Below are 22,192 nucleotides of genomic sequence, written 5' to 3' on the forward strand. Positions count from 1 at the left end.
CAAGAAGACTTCTCACAAACATTCCTACCATTTCTTTTTTTTGTTGGAGGGTGAATTAGAAAGGAAATCAGCTCTCCAGATTTTTTTTTTCCTGTTACTCACCAAATCCTGAAACAGGAAAGCCAAAAGCACTGGTGACAGTTCATAAAATCATTGAATATCCGGAGTTGGATCCACATGAATCATCAAATCCAGCTCCTGTTGGACGGTTTCATAAGGTGTGCCTGTTTATGGGATAAGGAAAGGCTCAGGCATTCTGGTTTGGGTTTCTTTTTAATGAAAATGTCATTGGTCTGAGGTCCTTCTACAGCAGGCGGGTCAGTCTCTCAGCTGCATCACTCTTTCCACAGAAAACGCATGGCAGACTGCTCAGTGACTGAAGAACATGCTGACATGCCTGCAGAGAATGTGCTTAGTTAGCCAGAAACTATTTCAAATGTGGCCAAAGTCATTCACATGTTGCCATCCCCAAAAATTGCAAATAAAAGTCCTCTGGGAAATGATTAATCGGACTTGGTAAACAAGTTAAAAGGCAATTGTTGTCAGTGCTCACCCTGCAGAGGGAATGCCAGGGCCTCACCAATGTGCTGAAGCTTTTCAATTCTGCTTTATTTCTCCAGCCTCCTTCCACAAGTGCTGCAGGACAGCTTTTCTGACACCTCACACCTTCCAGCAAGAACTTCTGAAGTCCTTCCTCTGCCGTCCTACCTCTGAATGGCTCTCCGGTGGCTTTATGTTCTCTCCATGATGCTGATGTGGGGCTCCATGGTCTCCTCCTCCTTCTACCACACCTCAGGTAAAGCTTGGCGTGCCCCTCGTGTTGCTGTCTAACGTGTAGTTCACATTAACTCGGGCCCTTTATGAAGTTAGTCCTTCAGCTGGAGCTTTTCTTTTGTGCTACAGCGAGAAGATGATTTATTAATATAAATCTGCAATCGATTGTGTGAATATATTGTGTGTGTAGTGGGTATTTTTCTGAGTAACTGCAAAAGGAGCAGAAAGTGCCTTTGGTGCATAGTGAATATGTTGTTTGATAGAGAGTTATTAAATATAAATACCACTTGGATATATAAATGCTCCTGAGCATGGTCCCAGATGGACAGACTTTGCAAGGTATAAGAAATACAAGGCTTATTCATAATTGGAGAATAATATTTTATTATAAAAATATATTGCTCTGCAAGCTATCACCCATGGCAATGGCACCTCCAGCACCCTTTACTTCAAGTCCTCAAGCACCTGTTTGCTGCACCGCACCTGCCAGCCCCAGCAATTTTGGCCTTTGGTAGCTGGGACTTTGCACCCAGAAGCTTTCATCTTCTGATGGACAGCGAGCAGATCTGGCTCTCCCTGCTGCAGCTGGTGCCTGGTGGAGAGGTGAAAACATGGCCAGGAGGACACTGAGAGGCTCCCTGTCCTGCCAGCCAGCATCATGGTACTTTGCCAGCAAACGCATCTCTTCCGCACCAAACAAAGCAGCTTCAGGTTTAAAAATGGGCTCCTCGAAACACCAAAATTGCCTGCCCAGCATGGAGAAGTGCAGAAAGGGGGGGCACCCGGCAGGCTGCAAAATACGCTGAAAACTGCAAAACCTCCTGCTGCTTGCACAGCCCCAGGCACTGGATGTGGGGCAAGGCAGAGGGAGGCAGCTGGGAGTGAGCAGGTGGTTCGTCATCAAAGCTGTGATGTTTGAGTGAGTGTGCACAGCAGGAGTGAGTGGACCTGAGGGCTGCAGCCAGCACATCATTACCCCACTCATTGCCATGTGAGTCACATAGATAAGTGTTTGTTGTGTGTGTTTTTTGTTTTGTTAACTTTTTTGCCTTCTTTTCTTCTTCCTTCTTCTTTTCTTCTTCCTTCTTCTTTTCTTCTTCCTTCTTTTTTCTGTGCCCCCCCCCGGACACATTCAGGAGCAGCATTCCTTCAAGATAATGGATAATGAAATAGAGTATTTCTAGTCCTGTGTTCTGTATGGTTTGTCATGCAATATTGTGAAAACTAGGAACTGCAAGAGGCAGTGCTGACATTTAAAAAATAATCAAATCCAAGAACACAAGAAACATCCAAAAAAAAAGCTTTTCCATTCCCTCTGAAATCTAGTCAAAATTTATATTGCAAGAATTGCTGCTTACAGTTGTAATCATTTTGAAAAAAATATTGCAGTTTTGTTCAAGCTCAGGATGGAAACAAATTTCAGAGTGTTATAGTTTCTAGCTATTAATTGTTTTTGACGAATCTAGTCTTCTCTTGACAGCTGATCAGCAGGCTCATGACAAAGGCTAGCAGCTTTTTGCTTCCTTGTTAGCACAGTTGCGAGGCTCAGCATTAAGCCAGTCGGGAGGATTTCCCCAAGCACAGGAGAGTCCAGCTTGCAGCCCTTCCAGTAGATCTCCTGGGCCAGTCCCTTAAGGAAATTACACATCAGCCACCACAACAGTGGTCAACTCGAGGACACGGTGTCTGGTGACGTGGAAACTCTTCCTCACGCCGACCCTCGTGGACTGACCAGTGGGAGAAACACCCCTTCACCTTCTCCTCCCTCATTCCTCAGTGTGGCTATAAATTGTCGTTCTAGATGAGCCACTCATTCATTTTTTAGCATCTACCGTTCTTCAAGTGCCAGCCCTGCAAACTTGTTGTCCCTCACGTGGCTGCTTGCTTTCCTGGAGACTTTGTGTGTTTGCAAAGACCCAGGAGGTGGGTGAGATGCCCTCACTTCTCCTCTGTTCCCACTTCTGATGCTCACAAGAGCCCAGCTTAAACACTGAGCTCCCTGTGCAGGGAAATCCGTGCCTGTCATAGTGAGACCACACCCTTGCCTACTGCAAGATCATGGGGCTGCTGAATACCAGATATTGCACATGCAGGGCTGTGCCCCATTGGCCCTGGAGCTGGAGCAAGCCCACCACCATGCCCTGCATTCTGGCTGCATCCATGGGGTTCACAGCTGGTGGGAAGGAGAGAGCTTTACTTGTTACACTGAAAAATACGTAAAATCTATTTTTTCTCCAAATTATTATAGTCTATTGTTCCCTGCACCAGCACCTCCCTGAATACATTGCCATGATATCCTACTTTACCATCTAATGTAACAGCAAATCTCCTGTGGAGCTTTACATGCTGGGAAATGTGGGATCTTAAGATTGCTGCCTGTGGCATGTTTCATTTGGGAGCGTTTCCTTAGAAGAAATTAATCCTCCAGTGATGTTCCCTGAAAGCTTTCCAAGAAGCACATCAAAGTTTGATTTGTATCACTGTCTTCCACTGAAAGACATTCTCAGGATCTGCTTTCACCATGGATTTTTTTTTTTTTCAAAAAAGAAAGGAATAAATGGTGTAAATCCTGATGAAGACATGAAAAAGATGGCGGAGAAGCCAGGAACCTGGAAGCTCGACTTAAACAGAGAAGTGGTGGCAATGCTGGACTGACATTGCCAGGAGACGGGCTCCAAATCACCACAAAAATAAGTGTATCATGCCGTGAATATGTTGAAACCCAAATGGATAACCTCACCTTTAGACAGTGGAGAAAAATTACTTTAGATGTTACAAAAATTGACTTTGTTTGAGCTGATAACACTAAATAGCCTAGACAGCTTTCGTCATGTGAATGACAGCTCCATACAGAGCTGGACATTTAGGAAGCATATCTGAGTATGGAATTCAGCCATAATATATGCTGATTTATTAACATATGGCAGCACCTTACAAGAATCTAATAAAAGCCAGTTTGACTATAAAAGCATATTTTTGTATAGCTGATAGATGTTGAAAATAAGAATGATTCTTAACTCTTTGCTTTTCTGCTTCTGTATGGTTTTTGTCTTGGTTTTTCATTACTCTTTAACATACTTGAAAGGAATATTTAAAGATATAGGGGTGGTTTGTGTCTGTTAGAGTTAAGGAATATAAATTTCCCTAACAGCACGCTGTGAGCTGTCAGCCTATGCCAGTGTACATGCTGAACACAATGTTCGCAAGGATACTTGTCATGACACTCAGTAAATATCACAAGTTAAATATAAGCAAATATAGGACTTGAAAGGTCATCCCAGGACAGCAGTTTTGCTTAAGACAGCTTGAAAAATAGTGTCAAAGATGTGGCATTCTTTGTGCCTTTTCAGTGGTTCTTGAGTGCTTTCTCTGAGCATCAGCAAAAACTGGTTTTTGGGGGATGGGCAGGCTTAGAACTTGGTCATGGTGGTTGTGAACAGGCTATTAAATAGTCAGGGCTAGACATGGACCAGCTGTGCTTCCCTCCACCTCCAGCAGCTGCATTGGTCCCCTCATCAAATTCCCTGAATTTTTTATTGTTGTTTTTCTTTACGCTGACACTCTTTCCCCTCCCCCCACCTCCCTGCCCCACTTTCTTTTCAATTTAGTTGCCCCCCCACAAGACCTTCAGATCACTGATCCTGGACTCTTAGGTTCTCTCGATATCGAGTGGAAGCCTCCACCCAATGTACAAACCTTCAATGAATGCACAGTGAAATACAAGTTTGAATACCGCAACACTGGTGACAGAAACTGGAAGGTAAGACAAAACACAGTTTATTCCTCTTAAATCTGGGCTATTGTTCTGCTTTTAGTTCCTGCATAGGTTTATGTTTGGATTTCAAGAAGTGGTTGCCAAGCGGCTCCAGCTTTCCACGAAAAGCTGCGCTGTACCAGGGTTTTGAAACTTTTGCTAGATGGGAACATGTTTTGAAATATAAGAACGACAACGTCAGAGAAGGGGCTATTTCTGTGAAAGGGTGTGGTGTTTGCTGGCAAAAATAATCCAATAATATCTAGTAGCATTCTTCATTGTAAAAGGCACTACATTTTTCAGAAATTCTTTACAGGGCTTGAACAGAAACTCAGTGGGATGCAAAAAGTGGTGAGTAAAGTACAGGAAGGGTTGTAGGAATATATTTTGGGAGTACTTAGAAGACGAAAGCTGCTGCAGGCTTAGGAAGGTAAATGGAGTGGGGGAGAGGAGAATCCCAGACTGTGTGGTTGACACAAGGTACTGAGGAACACAGGAGAAAATATGCTGAGGATGTCCTTCAACAACACAAAATACAGATTGGTGTCCTGCAGGAAAGGGAGATATTTTTTTTATATAAGCTTAAAGCAGAATTTCTAAAGAGCTTGCCAGCTCAAGAGACCAGGTAGAAAAAGAAGCAGCAGTCACATTGGGTTAGCAGTGCTGTGGACCCAGCCTCTTGCTGTGAATGGTTTCCACATGTCCTTTGTGAGATGGTCATCTACTCCATCTGCCCAAGGCAGCAAGGCCAAGGCTGCCAGGCTGCACTCAGCCACTACACAAATAGGTTTTGGCCCAACCGTCCCATGGGACCCTGCAGAGGTGGAAAAGCGTGCTACTTCCCACCTTGTTTCAGCTGTGGATTGCAATTACAAGGGCATGGAAAGGGGCTCTTTGACCTGACGTCGGTCATGAGGCATGGCACACTCCTAACCATGCAGCTGTGCAGATTCTTTTATGAGAATTTGCCTGGCATTTAAAAGCCACAAAGGAAAAAAACAAACAAACAAACAAAAAAAGGCAGCAGTTTTTAAAAACACGTTAGAATTCCCTAGATCACAAGTTAGAAAAGTGTCTTATACATAAGGCAGATTTAAAAAGTAGAAACCTTGACACCAGATAAGGTCATGAAGAAGACTCAGTCTGAAAAAAACCTGTGGGACACCAGCATAAGCAAGAGTCATCCATGTCTGTTAGAAACTCCTGGCTCAACATGCCTCTTCCACCTTGGGACTGCTGACAAAAAGCCTGACTGTGGGCTGGGCCAGGGCCGGTCCTGCTGCAGCAATCACAAGCATTTTATGGCGTGTTACGTCTGTCCTGCTTGGGCTAATGTGACACATTATCTCTCTTGTCATTTGTTTTAACTCTTGCCAACTTAGTTTCTCTTGTGTAAAGTAAGGGGGAGTAAGCCTAATGAAAAAAGCCCAAACAAACAAAGAAAGGAAAACTAACCTTCATCAGGGGTGCTCAAAAAGTCCTGGAAAGGACTAAGCCTAGCGGCACCTGGCAATGAGCCTGCACTATGCTGCCTGGCTGCTGCTCAGTCCTTGCAGGGTTGTGCTTCCCATAGGAACCATCAGTTACAAAACTCATTGTTCCTTCTGTTTCTGATTACCTCATGTCAAGAACAAGTGTCTTTTATGGGGATTTACAGCGGTATCCTTGTTAGACCCCGCCCTGCAATGCCTCTGGCTAGTGAGGATCCCTTGAATCATCGTGTGCTCTATCTTGTCATTGCTGGTGGCCTGCAAGGTGGGGGACCCAAAACCAGCGAGGCTGGGCAGAGCAGGTGGTACAGGAGTGCTGGAGAAGCCCTAGGCAGGAGAAGCACGGCAGAAATTTAAAGAAACATTAAAGCACGCAAATGAGCCTACCTGCAGCCAGCACAGGAGCAATGGTAGCTAATTCTGCAGCACACATAGTGACAAAGAGGTACTTATAAAATATGTCTTTCAACCAGGTTATTTTTACCAAAAAGCTAAAATTCAGAGTCGGATTTGACCTCAGCAGGACTGCTGAAGTGAAGATACAGACACTGCTTGAAGGACAGTGTACCAATGACGTGGAGGTGCAAAGTGACTGGATTTTTGCCACCTTTCAGGTCCCATTGCAAGGTTAGGAGCAGCCTGTGGTACCTGGTGTAGTTTTGTTCTTTGCATGAGCCTGATGCATGAACCACTGCTTGCCTGGGGGGTTGCTGGATGCATGAGCCCTTGCAGGGCCTGTTGAGGTGTGAGACACCAGAGCATCTCTCTGCTTCCACTGGCTGTGGCTGTGGTTACTGGATATTTGAGGTTCGTTTCCCTCTGCCTGCAACCTGACTTTGTTGGGTTGCTGCATGAGCTCCACTGCTAAATAGCAAGGTCAGTTATGCATCTTTCTGCTCTAAGTACAGTCAACTGGCTTTCATATGAAACACAGCACTTGGCAGAAAAGCTATGATCTAATAATGGTGACTGGCTGTTTTTTCCCTTTTTTTGTCCTTCAATTGCAGCACACAGTTGTTTAAAAACGTAAAATGATATTTCTACTGGGCCTGACTGTTATGTTTCTAAATGGTGGTTGTTTCCTTCTCATTTGACAGGAAAACTGGAATCAGAGGTTCAGAATTTCCACTGCATCTATCATGACTGGAAGTACCTCAAGTGCACTTGGAAACCAGGTCATCCTGCTCCTCGTGGCGTACATTATGGGCTATATTATTGGTATGTCTCAGCAAAATAGAAAACCAGCCAGGCAGCAATCAAGTGAATCTCTCAGAGTACTAAAATGCTGCGTCAAATATGATTTTATGGCTGGTAATGCTATTACACGATCCACTCAGAATGAGCAGAAATAATGCTCCAAGCAACATGTGCCTTCTGGCAAGGAAATCCCAAATCCCTACTTCCTTCCTTAAAATCAGGCTTGTGCTGACATTCTACAGGGAGTGCCTTCTCCCTCCCTTCTTTCCCTTTTATTCATCCCCCGTGGAGTGCTTTCTGCATGTTGTCTTTCACAAAGCATTGTGCTTTCCCTTTCCTGAACATAGATGGATCATTCTGGCCGCACATTTCCCTTCACCACAGTGTGTATATCTCTGTAGGATAGGATTCAGCAGGAGGTTATGAAGGTCAGTGAGCCCTATACAAAGAGCTGGGCTTCTTGTTAACTAATGGTTTTACTCTTTAAATATATTTTCATAGCCTTAGCACATCTCATACAAGCAACCATACTGCCAAAAGCTAGTAATAATGCATGTTTCTCAGTTGTTTCTTTTATACTGCTGCCTAATGAATCTGTTCTGCAAGAAAAACAAATCTAGACAGTGGTTTTTGGACAAATGCTGTGTTTGTGCTTCAATTCCTATGAAATTATGGTAAGGATGACTAGTTGTGAAATCATTCAGTTTCATGTCTTTGGACTATGTGTAGAAAACCATAGCTGCTTTTTAAAAATAGTTTCCTTGTAGCTCTTGGAAATAGTCTTCAAAGCAGAAACACTGATTTAAAACCATTTTACTGACTACAAAGGTCTACTTGAAGGAAAACATGGAAATTCACGTCTTTTCCCTAACAAAAACACCCCACAAATAAAACCCCAACCAACCCACCCTTATTTAATTGCCTGTAACAAAACCAGGTGTTTGGATCTGGGTCCCATTGTATAACAAGAGTAGGTGGGAACACTGCCATGGCATCCTTTGATCCCTGTGAGTTGATTTTTATAGTACTACCAGATGAAGTCTTTTCCCCAAAACATAACGTGCTGTGAAGGGACACCAGGCATAGCGTACAGAGGCTGGATTCAGCCCTTCCTCAAGGGCACTAACCCAGCAGGAGTCATAAACTGCAATATGAAAAACCACTTAATATTTCCAGGATGGGGCCAGGGATTAAGCTTTGGGTAGTGGCCCCAAAGACAGGAGGCAGTTTTAGAGGACAGGGTTGTGTTTGTACATTTGGTCTGGGGAGAAGCAGACACAGCCTACAAACCAACCTTAGCAACCATCCGTACATATTAATTTGTTTTTGTCTCTGCCCCACGCTTTTCCCATAGTAGGAGTTCAAGTGATGGCTGCATAACACTGTGCTTTGGATCACTTGTGAAAAGCAAAGGGTGGGTAGGATAGCGGCAATACTTAAAGCTCAGGTCCAATCTTGGGGAAAAAAAAAAAGCCTTACCCAAGTACTAACTGTCACTGCTTTGGCTATTTTGTTTCTTTCTGTTTTCCTAATACATTGCTAGGTACGAGGGGCTGGACCGTGCAGCGCAGTGTGATGACTATATTCAGGATCATGGTGTAAATGTCGGCTGCGTGTTGCAGAATATGAGCCAGGCAGAATACAAGGACCTGATCATTTGTGTCAATGGTTCAGCAACAGCCACACTGCTACGGCCATTGTACGTCACCCTTCGCCTTCATAACCTAGGTAACAGCACCAGGAGAGCAGCAGGGCTCTGGGGACCCACACAGCCACCACATGCCCAAGGCTCATGTCTTGCACGAGGGGGCTGAAACCAATCTGTGTTCTTGTAAATGAGCGCCTGTAATGTGGTCAGGTAAACTGTCCTCCTGGACAAGGGGCTGTGGCATGTGCCACACAGGACTTGAGTTTCCAGCAGTGTTTGCAGGTGAACAGCACCACTCATTGCTCACCTAGAAGGCTCAGTGGGAGCTCAATAATCCCATCAACAGAGAAAAGGGGCAGAGGTTCAGATTAACTGAAGCCTTTCCCACCAGGAGTTGTTTCATTGCACCTCTTGACCGCCTCTCTTTTTATTCCCTTGCCCAGCAAAGCCCTCACCCCCGGAGCAGCTGGTGGTTTCCATGTCTGCATCTGAGGAACTTCACATGGCATGGAGCCCACCGAGCAGTGAAACGCCGCCCCAGTGTCTGGAGTACGAGGTTCAGCTGGCAGAAGATCAGGGGGAGTCCAAGGCTGCCTGGGTGGTAGGGACAACACATACCATGTCACAGGGAGGGCATAGGGTGGGGGTGCTCTGCCTGATGGCCAGCAGCCAGGAGACATGCTGTAAAATTGGGGTTTGCACGGAGTTGCGGAGAGCATGTTAGCTACCCTGTGCATGGAGCATGTAGAGACTTCAGCTGGTACCACTGCTGGAAAACACTGACCTGCTGCTCCATTGCACATGTTCCCACTACACAGCATTTGCTTTAGCAGCACCAGATCCCAGTGTGAGGGATCACTTTCTCAGGCCTCCTGCCTGTCATCTTAGCAGGCTGCCAGGTCTGCTGTGGATTGCCTTCCTGAACAGGGTGGCACAACTTGGCCTAATGACACTATAATTCTAATCTCTCCAAAGAACTGGCTTGGGACACAGAATGACTGGATGATCTTGAGGATCTCTTCCAATCAAAATGATTCTACGATTTTTATGATACAACATGTCTTTTACTCCTGGTGCTTTTTACCTTGTGCATTATCCACATAGAGTTTTGCTAGCAAAAATGGCAAGAACTAATTAATCATAGGGGACATCAGAAGGATGTTTTTGCCTTTAATTGCAATGAGTCTTCTTAGCTAATTTAATGAAAGATTCCATAAATTAGCAGGCACAAATAGCAACAAATATTATGTGTGTCCCCCCTCCATGTATGTATTTTCAGTAGATTCATCTCCATAATCATCTTATTGCATTACCTGGTCCAAAACTATTATGAAATCATTCAAAACTGCCAGAACATGATCCAAGGGTTTGCAGAACCTGGAAAGCATGTTCAGAGACATCCAGACATGCCAGAGAGCTACTGGTGGTGGCATGTAATTAATTCCTTGAAATTTGTTCTCTCTGTTTTGTTTCTCAGTCTGTATCAACCCAAATGGAGACCACTTTAACAATATCCAGAGCAAACCAAAGCCGCATTTCATGTGTTCGAGTCAGAGGGAGAACAAATATTTTCTGTGCTGACCAGGGCTTTTGGAGTGAATGGACACAGGAGTGTTTCTCTGGTATGGAACCCAAAATAACCAATGTTTCTTTTACATCTTTTATAAAGCCTGTTTGGGACCAAGTGCTCATGGCTGCCACGAGCATCTGTGGTGTCCAGCACTGGAAGTGGAATCTTGGTTTAGTTACACCCTCAACCTGTTACACCACCATGCCATTCCTACAGATTTTCACCTCTAGTGCACTGGGGCAAGCCCCAAAATATTAACATTTCTGCACGGCTATGATGGAGGAGCGATCTCTCTGCAAGAGAGGGCGTGTGGTACTCAGAGGCTCTCTGCAAGGCATCCTCATGGCACCACAGATCAGCTCCTTTGCACCCTGTAGGCTCTATAGGGCTGACCCTGTGTGCACTGGCTCTGCTGTGAGATATAGAAGGAAGGAAAGAAGCACATAGCAGTGGCTACGTGTATTTGCAGGATATATGTCACCCTGAATAAGTATGTTACAATATCTAGTAACATACACCTGGCACGTGTCTGAAATAAATAAATAAATAAATATAGGTTAATGTAGGGTAACAAACTGGGACATGCCGAGTTTGCATCTGAGACCAAGCTTTGTAAGAGGTAATATGACCCATTCTGCAACTTAGTGTTTTCTTACCTGCTGTTATTTGTCTTTGCAGTGCCCAGAAAACAGGACAAACAGCTATTTATCCTCATTCCAGTCATTCTGAGTTTGTCCTGTAGCCTCATAATATTTACATTGATTGGCCAGTGCAAGAAAAGGTAAGTACCAAGGCAGCCTGTCCGTGCAATGTGCTTTTATGTGGGTGTCTCAGACTAAATTTATAAATGAAAGAACATAATAAATATTAAGAGCCAAACATTAATAGCTGCTCTAAGACTGGACACCAAACAACAGTATATTTTCAGGAAAGAACCTTGTAAACATGACTGTCTTTGATATGAAATGCCTCATGACAACCCATAAATTCACAGAAGAGACCCAAATCCTACTCATATGAGCCAAGACTGCTTCTGTTAAATGCACACACAGCAGCATAAATAATGTCATTATCTTCCCCCAAACCACTTAGGCAGCAGAGATTTGTACTCGTTGTGTTAAAGAAATGCCATTTTTATGGGCTAAGGCCTCTTTCTCTTTGTGCTCCCATCCCAGTAGTTTGCATTCATGTGAATGATGGCACATGGGGAAAGCAGACACAGTGGATGGATTTGCCCATATCCAAATTATTGATACTGATGACATTTGCTTCAGGTCTGAAGAATCACTTAGAGAGAACTGATCCCCTGGTACTGATAACTATTATCTTGTTCTTATGGTCATATAGTGTAAGCAAGTGGGGAGTTATTCTAATATGACTTTTAAGGCATTACTGATGAGGGAGAACTGGCTATAGAGATGCCTTCACGTTGTCTTCAGTGATGAACTAACACCTATTTGGTAGTTGAATGCATGGAGTTTGAAACACATGCTCTTTCATCTTTGTCTTGCATCTGCCTTTCAAATGTTTTGGTTTGTGACAATCGAAGAAAGTGTAGATACTAGCAAGAAAATGGTAGAAAGCAAATGCTTTCCACATTGCTACTGGAATGACGTGATGGGTGATAGGGATGCTATAGTGTGTTCCCAGCTGTCTCTTGGTGCTGGAAATAACAATCTGTGCCCATTTCAGATCCCCAGCAGGAAAGCCATTGCACACATCGGTGGGATGCTAACTCTGCTTGTGACTGCTGTACCACTTGTGTTTGACGGATTGCTCTTAAAACCTCACCCAAGGACAGCCAAGAAGCCCTGAGCTTTCTATAGCCCATGTGGGTCTTCCCTACCTGCTGTCAATTTACGTGGCTAGTCATTGCAATTCAAGTCCTCAATGGGCCCAGGAAACTATTGGAGGAGCCTTAAACTGACTCTGGAACAAGATGTTTCTGATAACAGGACAAGGGAGAAAAAGAAAGCAGTGCAAACTGCTCTAGATAAAGATGACACATTGCTCTGTGGGTTTGTTTTTTGTTGTTGTTTTTTTGAGGACTCTACATGTCAACAGGCCACACACTGAAGTGCAGCACCTCACACACAATGCTTAGTACAAACGCCTACATCTAATCACTGTACCCCACCCTGCTCTCACCAGTCCTCCCACTCCCCAAATACTCAGCTGGCTGAGAGCACCTCAATGCTGAACATTAGCTGCTTGAACTATTTATTTCATTAGCTGATATGCCTTATCCGTTGCAAAGCTGAAGTGGGTAGGCCTTGAGAGAAACTTTTGCTATAAAAAGGCATGACCACTGCTACTGCAAAAGACAGATGCTTCAGAGGAGAAATGAGATACCAAAATTCAATGAAGCACCCAAGATGACTCTCAACAACACATATTCAGCTGATGAAGTTGCTGAGTGGTTTTTAAGGAGCACTTCCCTATGATGATGATAAAAAAAAAAAAAATCAACTCTAGATGAGACACTGTCCTCCAAGTTCTGTTTGTTTCTTTTTGGTTTTGGATCAAGGAACTAACCAATTCAAACCCAGATGTGTTTTCATTTCATCTGAACAACCCAGAAAACCTATTTTCTTGCAGGAGCGTTTGTTCAAAATGAGAACAGTAAAAGCTCAGAGAGAAAATCAAGTTTGCGTCAATCAGCTATGTAAAGAGCCATGCTAATCCAATTGGGCACGAAACAACACAGCAAGTGCTGTCTTACACATCCAACTGCAAAATTATTCAATCAGTATCAGCTGCTTCCACTGCTAAATGGGCAACAACCCAATGTTATTTGGGGAGCAACCAAAGGAGGAGAGCACCAGGAAAAAAAAAAAAGGTCTGTGCACAGACTGGAGCAGAAATGAAGTTCCTGGCTGCTGTTATTTTGATGAGATATAACCTCTGCCTTTGTTACCTCCTGGGGCTTCTGGCCAGCCAGCATGAGATGGCTTTATATTTAAAAATATCAGTGATCATGTAATGGGCATTGAAATACTATGTTTTACCTTGATGAATGCAGCACATTAGAATTGGAGATGGGAGCTGGACTTGCAAGGCACCGACTGGTCTAACAGAGAAGGTGAAATGAACCATGAGCAAGGGAAAGAAGCAGGAGTAAAGCTGGCTTGGACCAGAACCAACCTCCAGCCCCAGCTCAGGGAGACCTGGCAGAAACCTCCAAAACATGCTCATCAGAGCAATTCAAGGTAATGCACAGTTCACACAACTGACCAGAGGCAGGAGGCTCAGGATGGCATTTCCTCCTCTGCGTGATGGGAGAAAGCAGCTCTTTGCTGATGCCCTTCCGCCATCTGCAGAGTCCCCTTCCTTCCTGCTCTGGTCTCCAACAGGACTTTTGCAGTGACAAGGGGCACAGCCCCACACTATGGCTGCCCCTGGCCAACACAATGCAAAGATTTTGTTCTGACTTGATCCAGAGGCTGGTCTGCATGTACCTCCCCACAGAGCGATGGGCATCAGGGCAGTCTATGGGAGGACCAAGACTGGACCTTCTGTTCTACAAATCCATGATGAACAGAGATACTCAGCTAAGCTTGTTCTAGGGGTTTTGGGTACTTTCAGGAAGTAGAGGACCTTAGCACATCTACAACTGGGTAGCATTTGGGCTATGGGTTTTCAGAACTACCACCAGGGCAAGAGTTATTGCATTAATAATATTGCTGAAAACCAGAGAAAGCACTAGAGAAAAACTATTGGAAAGAGTCCAATTGAGATTTGCCATTACTGGAAATAACTCCAGGTAGGTCTTCAATGTTCTGCCAGCAACTTAAGCCATTTAAACATCTACTAAAAACAAATCAGTGCATGGTGAACCTCTCCCACGGGAAACACAAGACAGGCAGCTAGAGCCCACCCTGCTACCCTGGGTACATCTGATGCGATCTTGCCCATTTCACCGTGTGCGAATGTTGGGCACAAGCATCTGGAGTGGGCCAAATGGTGCTAGAACCCTGACCTGCTGGACAGGTTTAAATTGGGTTAAAGTTTCTAGTCTAATTTTGTCCAAAAAAAGAGGTAAGAAGGGAAGAAGAATTAAAGAGAATGAGTGCACATAAGAGGTGGTGAAGGAACAGATGTTGTACCTCCGCAGCTAGAACTCACCCCAAAAAAAGATCAGAGCTATTTCAGGAACCACAAAATATAAAAGTTAGGCTGAAGCCTGCCTAGAAACCTGCCTAGTAACAGAGTGATAAATTAAGTACATCTACTTATGGTATCTATATGCTGCAGCTCTACAGGAGTGTTTAGGTAGTGAACGCTGGGCTTGGTCCTGGGACAACACTCCCTGCTCAGCAAACTCACGCTGAAGAAGGTCCTTGCTGCAGCAGGACACCCCCAACCCACTTTCTCACAGCATCACATCTATGGCATCCAGAAAATGTAATCCTAATAGATGGCCAGCAGCTAGCCCTTCCCAACAACCTGATCATTGCTACAATTTCAGTAGTATGCTTTTTTTTTCCCCCCTGTGTTTATAGAATTACACTAATTATGTATTTCTTTCACACAATATTTGTCTTATAGTGGTTTAATTAATTGGCTATATGCCATAATTAATCTTTTCAGTAAAGAGCTTTAAAAATCCCTCCTTTGGCATACTCTGCTCTTATTGTGCCCAGCTCATGTCTGGGTTCCCTGGTGTTTTTACCATCTTAGCCCCACATATCTGGTGAGGCGTGTCCTTGCCAAACATACAGAGAACTCCTTTGCATATCGTTGGGTTTGGGGGTCTTTTTTTTTTTTTCCTGTCTTTGACTGATGAATTCTTAGAGCTATTTGTTGAAGAATAAAAAGCAACCTTTCCTACAGAGTTTCTTTCCCAAGAGAATGTCAATACTTGTCAAACATATGAAAGCACGATCCTGTGCATGCTGCAGGGAAATGCAAAAATCAATTTGCATCTGTCATTTTCTAACTGCTTTTGGAAGTAGCAAAAAAGGAAGGCGAATGCCAAGGTCACCGGAGTCTCTGAACTCCAAAAATTGCCCTCCTCCTCTGACTAAGGTCTATTTTCCGGCTACCAACAAGACAATAATTTGAAAAACAGTTTACTTTCTCTTTCCTCATTATCCATCCTCATATTTTTAAATTTTTCTGACTGGCCTCTGAATGCAAGATTTTGAAGTGTTTGAACCACTATAACCTGCCAATGGCTGAAAGGCATAAAGCAAGGCGGGCATCTCTCAGGAGCTCTTTACTGCTCTTGCTCTTGAGGAAATGAAAAGGTAGAAGTTGTATCGCACCAGCTGAGGCATCTCTGCTGAAGTTTTTCATCTCGTACAGGCGCTAGCAACTCCATGGCCACTGGGTGTCAGCATCTGTGCTTGCACGCTGAGGAGGAGGAAAGCAGGTGCAGTATCGCTTCGGCCAGAATTCAGTATTTAGTGCATGAAAATGAAATAGATGGTGCTCTCACTGTAAAACAGATGAGTTTTTTTCTTTTTGTACCGCTAAACGGAGAAGTGTTGCACCTTTGCTCCATCACTCAGTGCCAGGTTGACTGCTAGGTAACATCACCCCTTGTGCCTCCTGACATCGCGACCATGGCACAGTGCTGCTGAGCTGATCAGAGCGGCATCTCCTACAGCATGTGTCAGCCAAAACCAGCCCATGCTCTCCCACCCCTGCTCGTGCCACCGAGCAACCACAGAAATACCCTATCAGCTCAAACCGGAGCCTCAGCTGACTGGGGACTGTGCCCTGCTCTAAGTCCCTGCCTTGCTCTGGCACCAGAACCTCCATCCCCAAGCCACCGTGGGTTTCAGCACCCATCGCCAAACCACCATGGGTTTCAGAACTCATCCCAAACCCACCATGGGTCTCAGCATCCATCCTGGAACCTCTGCAGCTCTCAGCACCCATCCCTGAGCCATGCAGCTCTAGGGAATACCTAGATCTTGTAAGGATGTAAAGCAGCACAGCCCTTCTGGCTTCAGCTTCTACATGTCCAGGCACTGGAAGTGCAGAAGAATCCTAGAATTTGGATTTGGGTTGGAGGGGACCTTCAACGTTCATCTAGTCCTTCTCTCCCGCAATGAGCTGGGACATCTTCAACCAGATCAGGTTGCTCAGAGACCCATCCAGCCTGGGGTTGAATGTCTCCAGGTACGGGCCATCTATCACCTCTCTGGGCAACCGCAGCCAGTACTTTACCATCCTCATTGTAAAACATTTCTTCATCATGTCTAGCCTGAATCTCACCTCTTTTAGTTTAAAACCATCACCTCTTCTGTCATAACATGCTCTGCTAAAAAGCCTGTCCCCATATTTCTTATAGGCTACCTTTAAGTACTGAAAGCAATAAGGTCTCTCTGGAGCCTTCTCTTCCCCAGCTCTCTCTGCCTGTCCTACTAGGAGTGGTGTTCCATCCCTCTGATAATCTAAAATCCAAAGAGCTTCATGGACCATGGCACGTTTGCAGCTCTCTGCCTTGTGCAGCAGGGTACACTTGAGAGCACTGTCAAACTCTTTATATCTGTGTAGAAGTTGAATTTTCTCAGGAGAGTCTGTGGTTCTCAGAGCTTCAAGGCAAACAAGTACAGCTGGTGCATGTGTTTAACAAAACAATTTGATGCAACATATTGTGGCTGAGCTGTCTGAACAGCTGAAACAGCTCTGCAAACCATCTGTGTCAAGATCTTCTTCCTGGAGTACAGGGAGATAGAACAACCAGCTGAGGAATGACGGCCACCACAAGGTTTGCACCAAAACTGAGTGTTTGCCTCCATGCTGTCCTGAGCAGCTTACCTTCTGTGCCAGATCCCCATCCAAACATATAATGGAACTGCTCTGCTCAGGAAATAAAAATCGCCACTTCAGCAAGTGTTATGCCAGCAGATGCATTTGGAAAACAAAACAAAACAGAAAAAAACAACAACAAAAAAAAAAAAAACAAAAAAAACCAAACCAAACAAACAAACAAACAAAAAAAACAACATCAAACAACTAATCTAACAATCCTAAACATGGCCTTGACATTTCCTTTTCTGATGTCTCTGCCCAAGCAACAGTTGCAGTGTTTAAGAAGGTCTCACTCCATGGAGCACAGCCCTACTGCAGCCCCTGGCAATGCACACGCTAATTTCCCACGCAAAGAGACTGTGCAGCAGCTCTGCCTTCTCTGAGACACTGGATAGGGCTGCATTGCCCTGATTTTGCTGGAAGGTGCAAAAGCTCACCCCAGGTTCCTGCAGCTGCAGTGGGGGCATTAGAGCCATGGTCAGCAGGAGTCGTTTTCATTTAGAAAACAAACAAATAAGAAGTAACGTGGGGTGTTTCATAAAGATGGACCCAAAATGCCTTGTGTTGTGATTTCAAATTGGGTCCATCTTTTTGAAACATCCTGTAAGTATCAGGGGGCTTTGTTATTGTTGTTACAGTTTTTTTGTTTGTATGTGTATTGTGTACTTTCTTTCCTTTTTTATTTTATTTTATTTTTTTTAACAAAGCAAGAACCAACTTACTTTAATAGAATTCACTTATCTAGATATCTTTATGATTTACGACCAAAGAATGGCAGAATGTTCTTCATTGGAATTCATGTGGTGGTGGAGAAAACATGCACACCAAACAGAAACATGATGTTCTTGGGAAAGGACGCTCTATATTTCAAGACTAAAATCTGTATACACATCAGTCCCTCCCCACCCAGGCAGAGGGTCAGGATCAGAGCACTGAAGAGCTATTTGCCTTGAAGATGCCAAGTGCCCCATGTGAATGTGTGTCACTGTAAGTTTCCAACCATCCCCAGCTCCATCTAGCCTCGGATTTTCTGTCAATCCCCCTGTGTGCTGACTGCTGTGGCAGCCCACAGCAAGCCTTTTCTGCCAGTCTGCTTGGGCAAAACCCAGTCTTCGCAAGGACTGCAGCCTTGCAGCTGCCCTTGGACAGGTTGACCTCCCCTCACCAACCACCACTCCCTGAGTGGCCACGACACACAAGTGCAACTTCGCTAACAGCAAACAGCTGCAAAGAATTGTTTAAACCATCCAGTGTGAACAGCTTTCCCCATGGAACTGCTACAGAAAATTGACACAGAAGAAGAAAACAGAGACAATTGAAACAGGTTCCCATCCTGCCCTCCAGGTACCCAAACATCCCTCACACCCTCTCAGGGTCTGACCACAGAGCTGGGGCTGCCCAGGGAGCCACTGTGCCACCCGGAGGTCCCCATCTGATGCATAAAGCCACGAGAGAATAGCCCTTGCCTTTTATGTAATGGTGTCCAAGCTCTTAACTGTTGAACTGGAAATATGTTGCAGCCTTTGGGACTCTCAAATTGGTCTTGGCTGGTAGCTGACCAGAACTTTGTGCCCATGCTGTCAATTTATTTAGAAACACTCATACTGAGAAAACAATAACCTTGCTGCCTGCCAGGTTCAGCTGAGTCCACTTTCAATAAGAGAGAACTTAAAAGGCCAACAACACAATATGTTTTACTGAAGCAAAAAGCGTGAAGTTCCTGGCTGCACAGTTGCAAGTGCACCAACAAAGAAAAGCATTTAAAAAGTCAGACAGTGCAAGCAAAAAGCAAGCTCTCAGCTCTTAAAGCTGCTCACCAGTGTTTCCTCAACTACATCAGCTAATGGAAGCCCAACAGGACATTACCCCAATGCTGCAGCTCTTCAGAGCAGGCTGAGACTGCCTCCAATAATACAAAAAATGCTGTCGTGGGTAAATAAAACTTACGTGTCTGTGTGCAGTCAGGATTGGGCTAGCCAAGCTGGTTGATTCTGGATGCTTCTGAGAATGAAATATTGCTTCATACAATTTGGGGCTGGCTTAGGGCTGGGAAAACAGAGCCTTCACAATCCCTTAACTTCATATTCTCCTTGCAGGAGATGCATTGACTTGGCACAGCCTCACCTGCTTTCCTCCAAAATTGTGACATTTTTTATGGCTTTGGTAGGACTTGGAAGGACTGTAGCACAAAAATAGTGTTCTTGCTTCAAGATGTTTGTTCCTCCCACACTTTGGGACACGTTGACGGAGAGGTCAGGAGTGCTGCTGTGCAGATGGCTGGCTTGCTGCCCAATTTCCACCAGCTGGGAGGCTGAGGACATACGGGCTGAGCTGGGTCCTCCTGCTGTACCCCTATAGCATAAATTCCTGTGTGAATGCAATAGCTGAGCCCTCAATAAGCTTTTAAGTTGTTACTGCTGCCTCGACAGAAAGTACAGTTCCAGACCTGGAATATTCCACTTGTTAGAAACCTGCTTCTGATTCCTAGTTTATTTCTGGCCCTTTTTGTTTGCCAGTGTTTTCCTCTAGCCTAAATAGCTCCTCTTCCTCCTTAGCTCCTTCCTTCCTCCAAGCACTCCCCAATGTCCTGATGGAGATCTTTCCTCACTGATTTTTGGCTGCTAGGAGGAACAAGCCAAGCTTTCTACTTCTGATAAAAAGGGCTCTCTATGCCCCTGCCTGGACTTGTGTCCCCCCACCATAATTATGACCAGGGCTGCTGCTGAGGCCCAACACACAGTCTCATCTATTTTTTAAAGCAAAAATGCCAACTAATTACAGTACAACTGGCAACAACATTCATGTACTCAAGGAGTAAAGAACTGGCTAGGGAAAAACACTGTTTGTTCACCACAGTTTGTTGCATCACCTGCTTTGTTGCACAAAGTTGGTAAAGCATCCTACCACTTTGTTAAATGCCATTGTAGGACAGCCTGGTAGAGGACACAGGCAGTTTTCTCTTTAGCAACACCCATGAAAGGTGCAAGATAGACCAAATGCTCATTTAATGGTTAGCTCACCTGTGTGCCAGTCTAGTGGCTGTGCTGCAAAAAGAAGGGGGAGCTGAGTGGGCTAAACATTGCCATGGCTTCACGGGGGAATCACTGTGACCTGTGGATTCTCTCTGAAGACATTTTGGGATGTGAACTATGGGTGCCTAGAGGGGAGGTACCCTCAACGCAGGTGAAATTTCAGCTGAGGTTTTGCACTCACCTGTTGCTTTGAGCAGTATCATGATCATTGGGAAGGGTGGGCACCGAAGTCTTCCTCCTCAAAAAGTCACAGAAATAGCTGTTCTAGGCTTCAGTCAGGAAAAAGGAGCCCTATTAAAATCTTCTGTAGCTTTGAAGAGCATCCAGCACCAGCATCCCCTTGTTTTTCTGCAGGAGGAGACACTGAGAACAGCACCACACACAAATGAAGAACTGCTCTAGGTTTTAACAAATGCAATCAGGCAGTGGTCTAACGGGCACCAGCCTACAGAGAAATTTTAGTGTTCCAGCAATTTAAATATCTCAAAATGCCACAATTAGATCCTATTAAAAACATATGTTGGATAATTAGGCTGTATTTTAATTAAACATTAATTTATCCAATTTGTTGTTGAACTAATTACAAGCCAAACACAGGAAAACTCAGTACAGTGGTTTTAACGTGCCTCTGTGTGATGCTCTGTGATTCCTTTTTCAAGTCACCTGAGTGTTGGTAGCCCACTGGAGCAAAAAAGCAGCAGCTGTTGTCCCAGGAAACTGCTGGGGAAATTGTATTTATAGGCTAAAACATCCTTTGTTTTTTTGGGGGAAGCAGAACATAAGACAACATTCATGAGAGATATAACAACTATTGCTTCACAGTCTCAATTTTCCACAATAACTTTTCACCCCTTGGCTGCTGTGAGTCTTCCAGCACCCCGGAGCAATCAGTTACTGGACTTGTGTCACCACTTCTCTACTTGCTAGATCCCTCCCTGAATCTCTAAATTTGTGGCCCAGGAGGACAAGCTTCTGCAACCTTTTCTGCAGTTGCACTTGCTCAGCATAGAGTAAAGCCTGCTGGGCAGGACACCAGGACATGCTGTGCTGGATTGTAAAACAAGAACTATCCCAGGGAGAGCTGCAGGAGGGCTGCCCGTGCAGCTCAGGGCTCCTTCCCATATACCGACACTGCCTCCTGCCATCAGTAGAATCCATGATTTAGGAGTGTTTTAAGCAAAATTTTTCAGTGCATAGCTCATGCACTTGACTGTTCATTAAAGATCTGCTGGTGTGGTTCTTTAATTGGCAAGTGTACCACGCTACATTGCTTGTCTGTCTCATACATATATATCCATATATATCTCTATATATCTATATCTCTAAAATCACTCACCTGAAGACTCTCCATCTTCTTACAGGATTGCAGTGTCCCTGCACAGCCAAAAGAGAATGACACATCACACAGATATTTTGTTGACTTCTGACAACTTCAGAGCACAAGTTTCAGTGTGGGTAAAAGCAAACAAGCAGAAGACCTGAGACTTAAAGAAAAATGAGAGAGAGACAGTAACAGTCAATAACAACTTTGTAGTTAAAAATGAAAAAAATCAAAGCATTTTTTGGTACATGCACCCCCACCACCACATGATCACTAGAACAGCACACATTTCACGGTGACACCTAGAGCCACATTTATCTTCTCATCACAGGTTTCTTCACCAGCTGTTCTGCTATTCCTGCTTTTTCAAGGGAAGACTGAAGCATGATGATACCGCCTGCTGCTCTCTGGAAACTCTGAGATGTGTGTGTTCATGTGTGCAGATGTGTGTGTACATCTGTCCATCTCTGTTCCTCTGCTGCATCTGCCTAAGGCTTGGTGGTCTTTGCATATTTTTTTCCCAGGAAAAAGCCTCTGATGCCTTTTCCACTCCAGTCTGAAATGGAGGCAAAGACAAGTGCAGCTCTTGGCTTGGCACATAGCTATCCTAAGGATACTGTGACCCAGGGAGGAAACCAATC

The 22,192-nt window shown here is 44.5% G+C and overlaps 1 protein-coding gene across 1 annotated transcript; it reads left to right on the forward strand.

Annotated features, from left to right (window-relative positions):
• Positions 1-714: 714 nt before the first annotated feature.
• IL13RA2 (interleukin 13 receptor subunit alpha 2) lies at positions 715-11,218 on the forward strand (the record flags this gene model as incomplete). Its single annotated transcript, XM_080352709.1, has 8 exons — positions 715-796; positions 4,383-4,534; positions 6,492-6,645; positions 7,116-7,236; positions 8,759-8,943; positions 9,307-9,464; positions 10,341-10,485; positions 11,112-11,218. The coding sequence occupies 8 exons, from the start codon at positions 715-717 to the stop codon at positions 11,216-11,218; spliced, it is 1,104 nt and encodes a 367-aa protein (XP_080208835.1).
• Positions 11,219-22,192: the final 10,974 nt, after the last annotated feature.

The sequence above is a fragment of the Nesoenas mayeri genome (assembly GCF_963082525.1).
Source record: "Nesoenas mayeri genome assembly, chromosome: 13".
Taxonomy (NCBI): Eukaryota; Metazoa; Chordata; class Aves; order Columbiformes; family Columbidae; genus Nesoenas; species Nesoenas mayeri.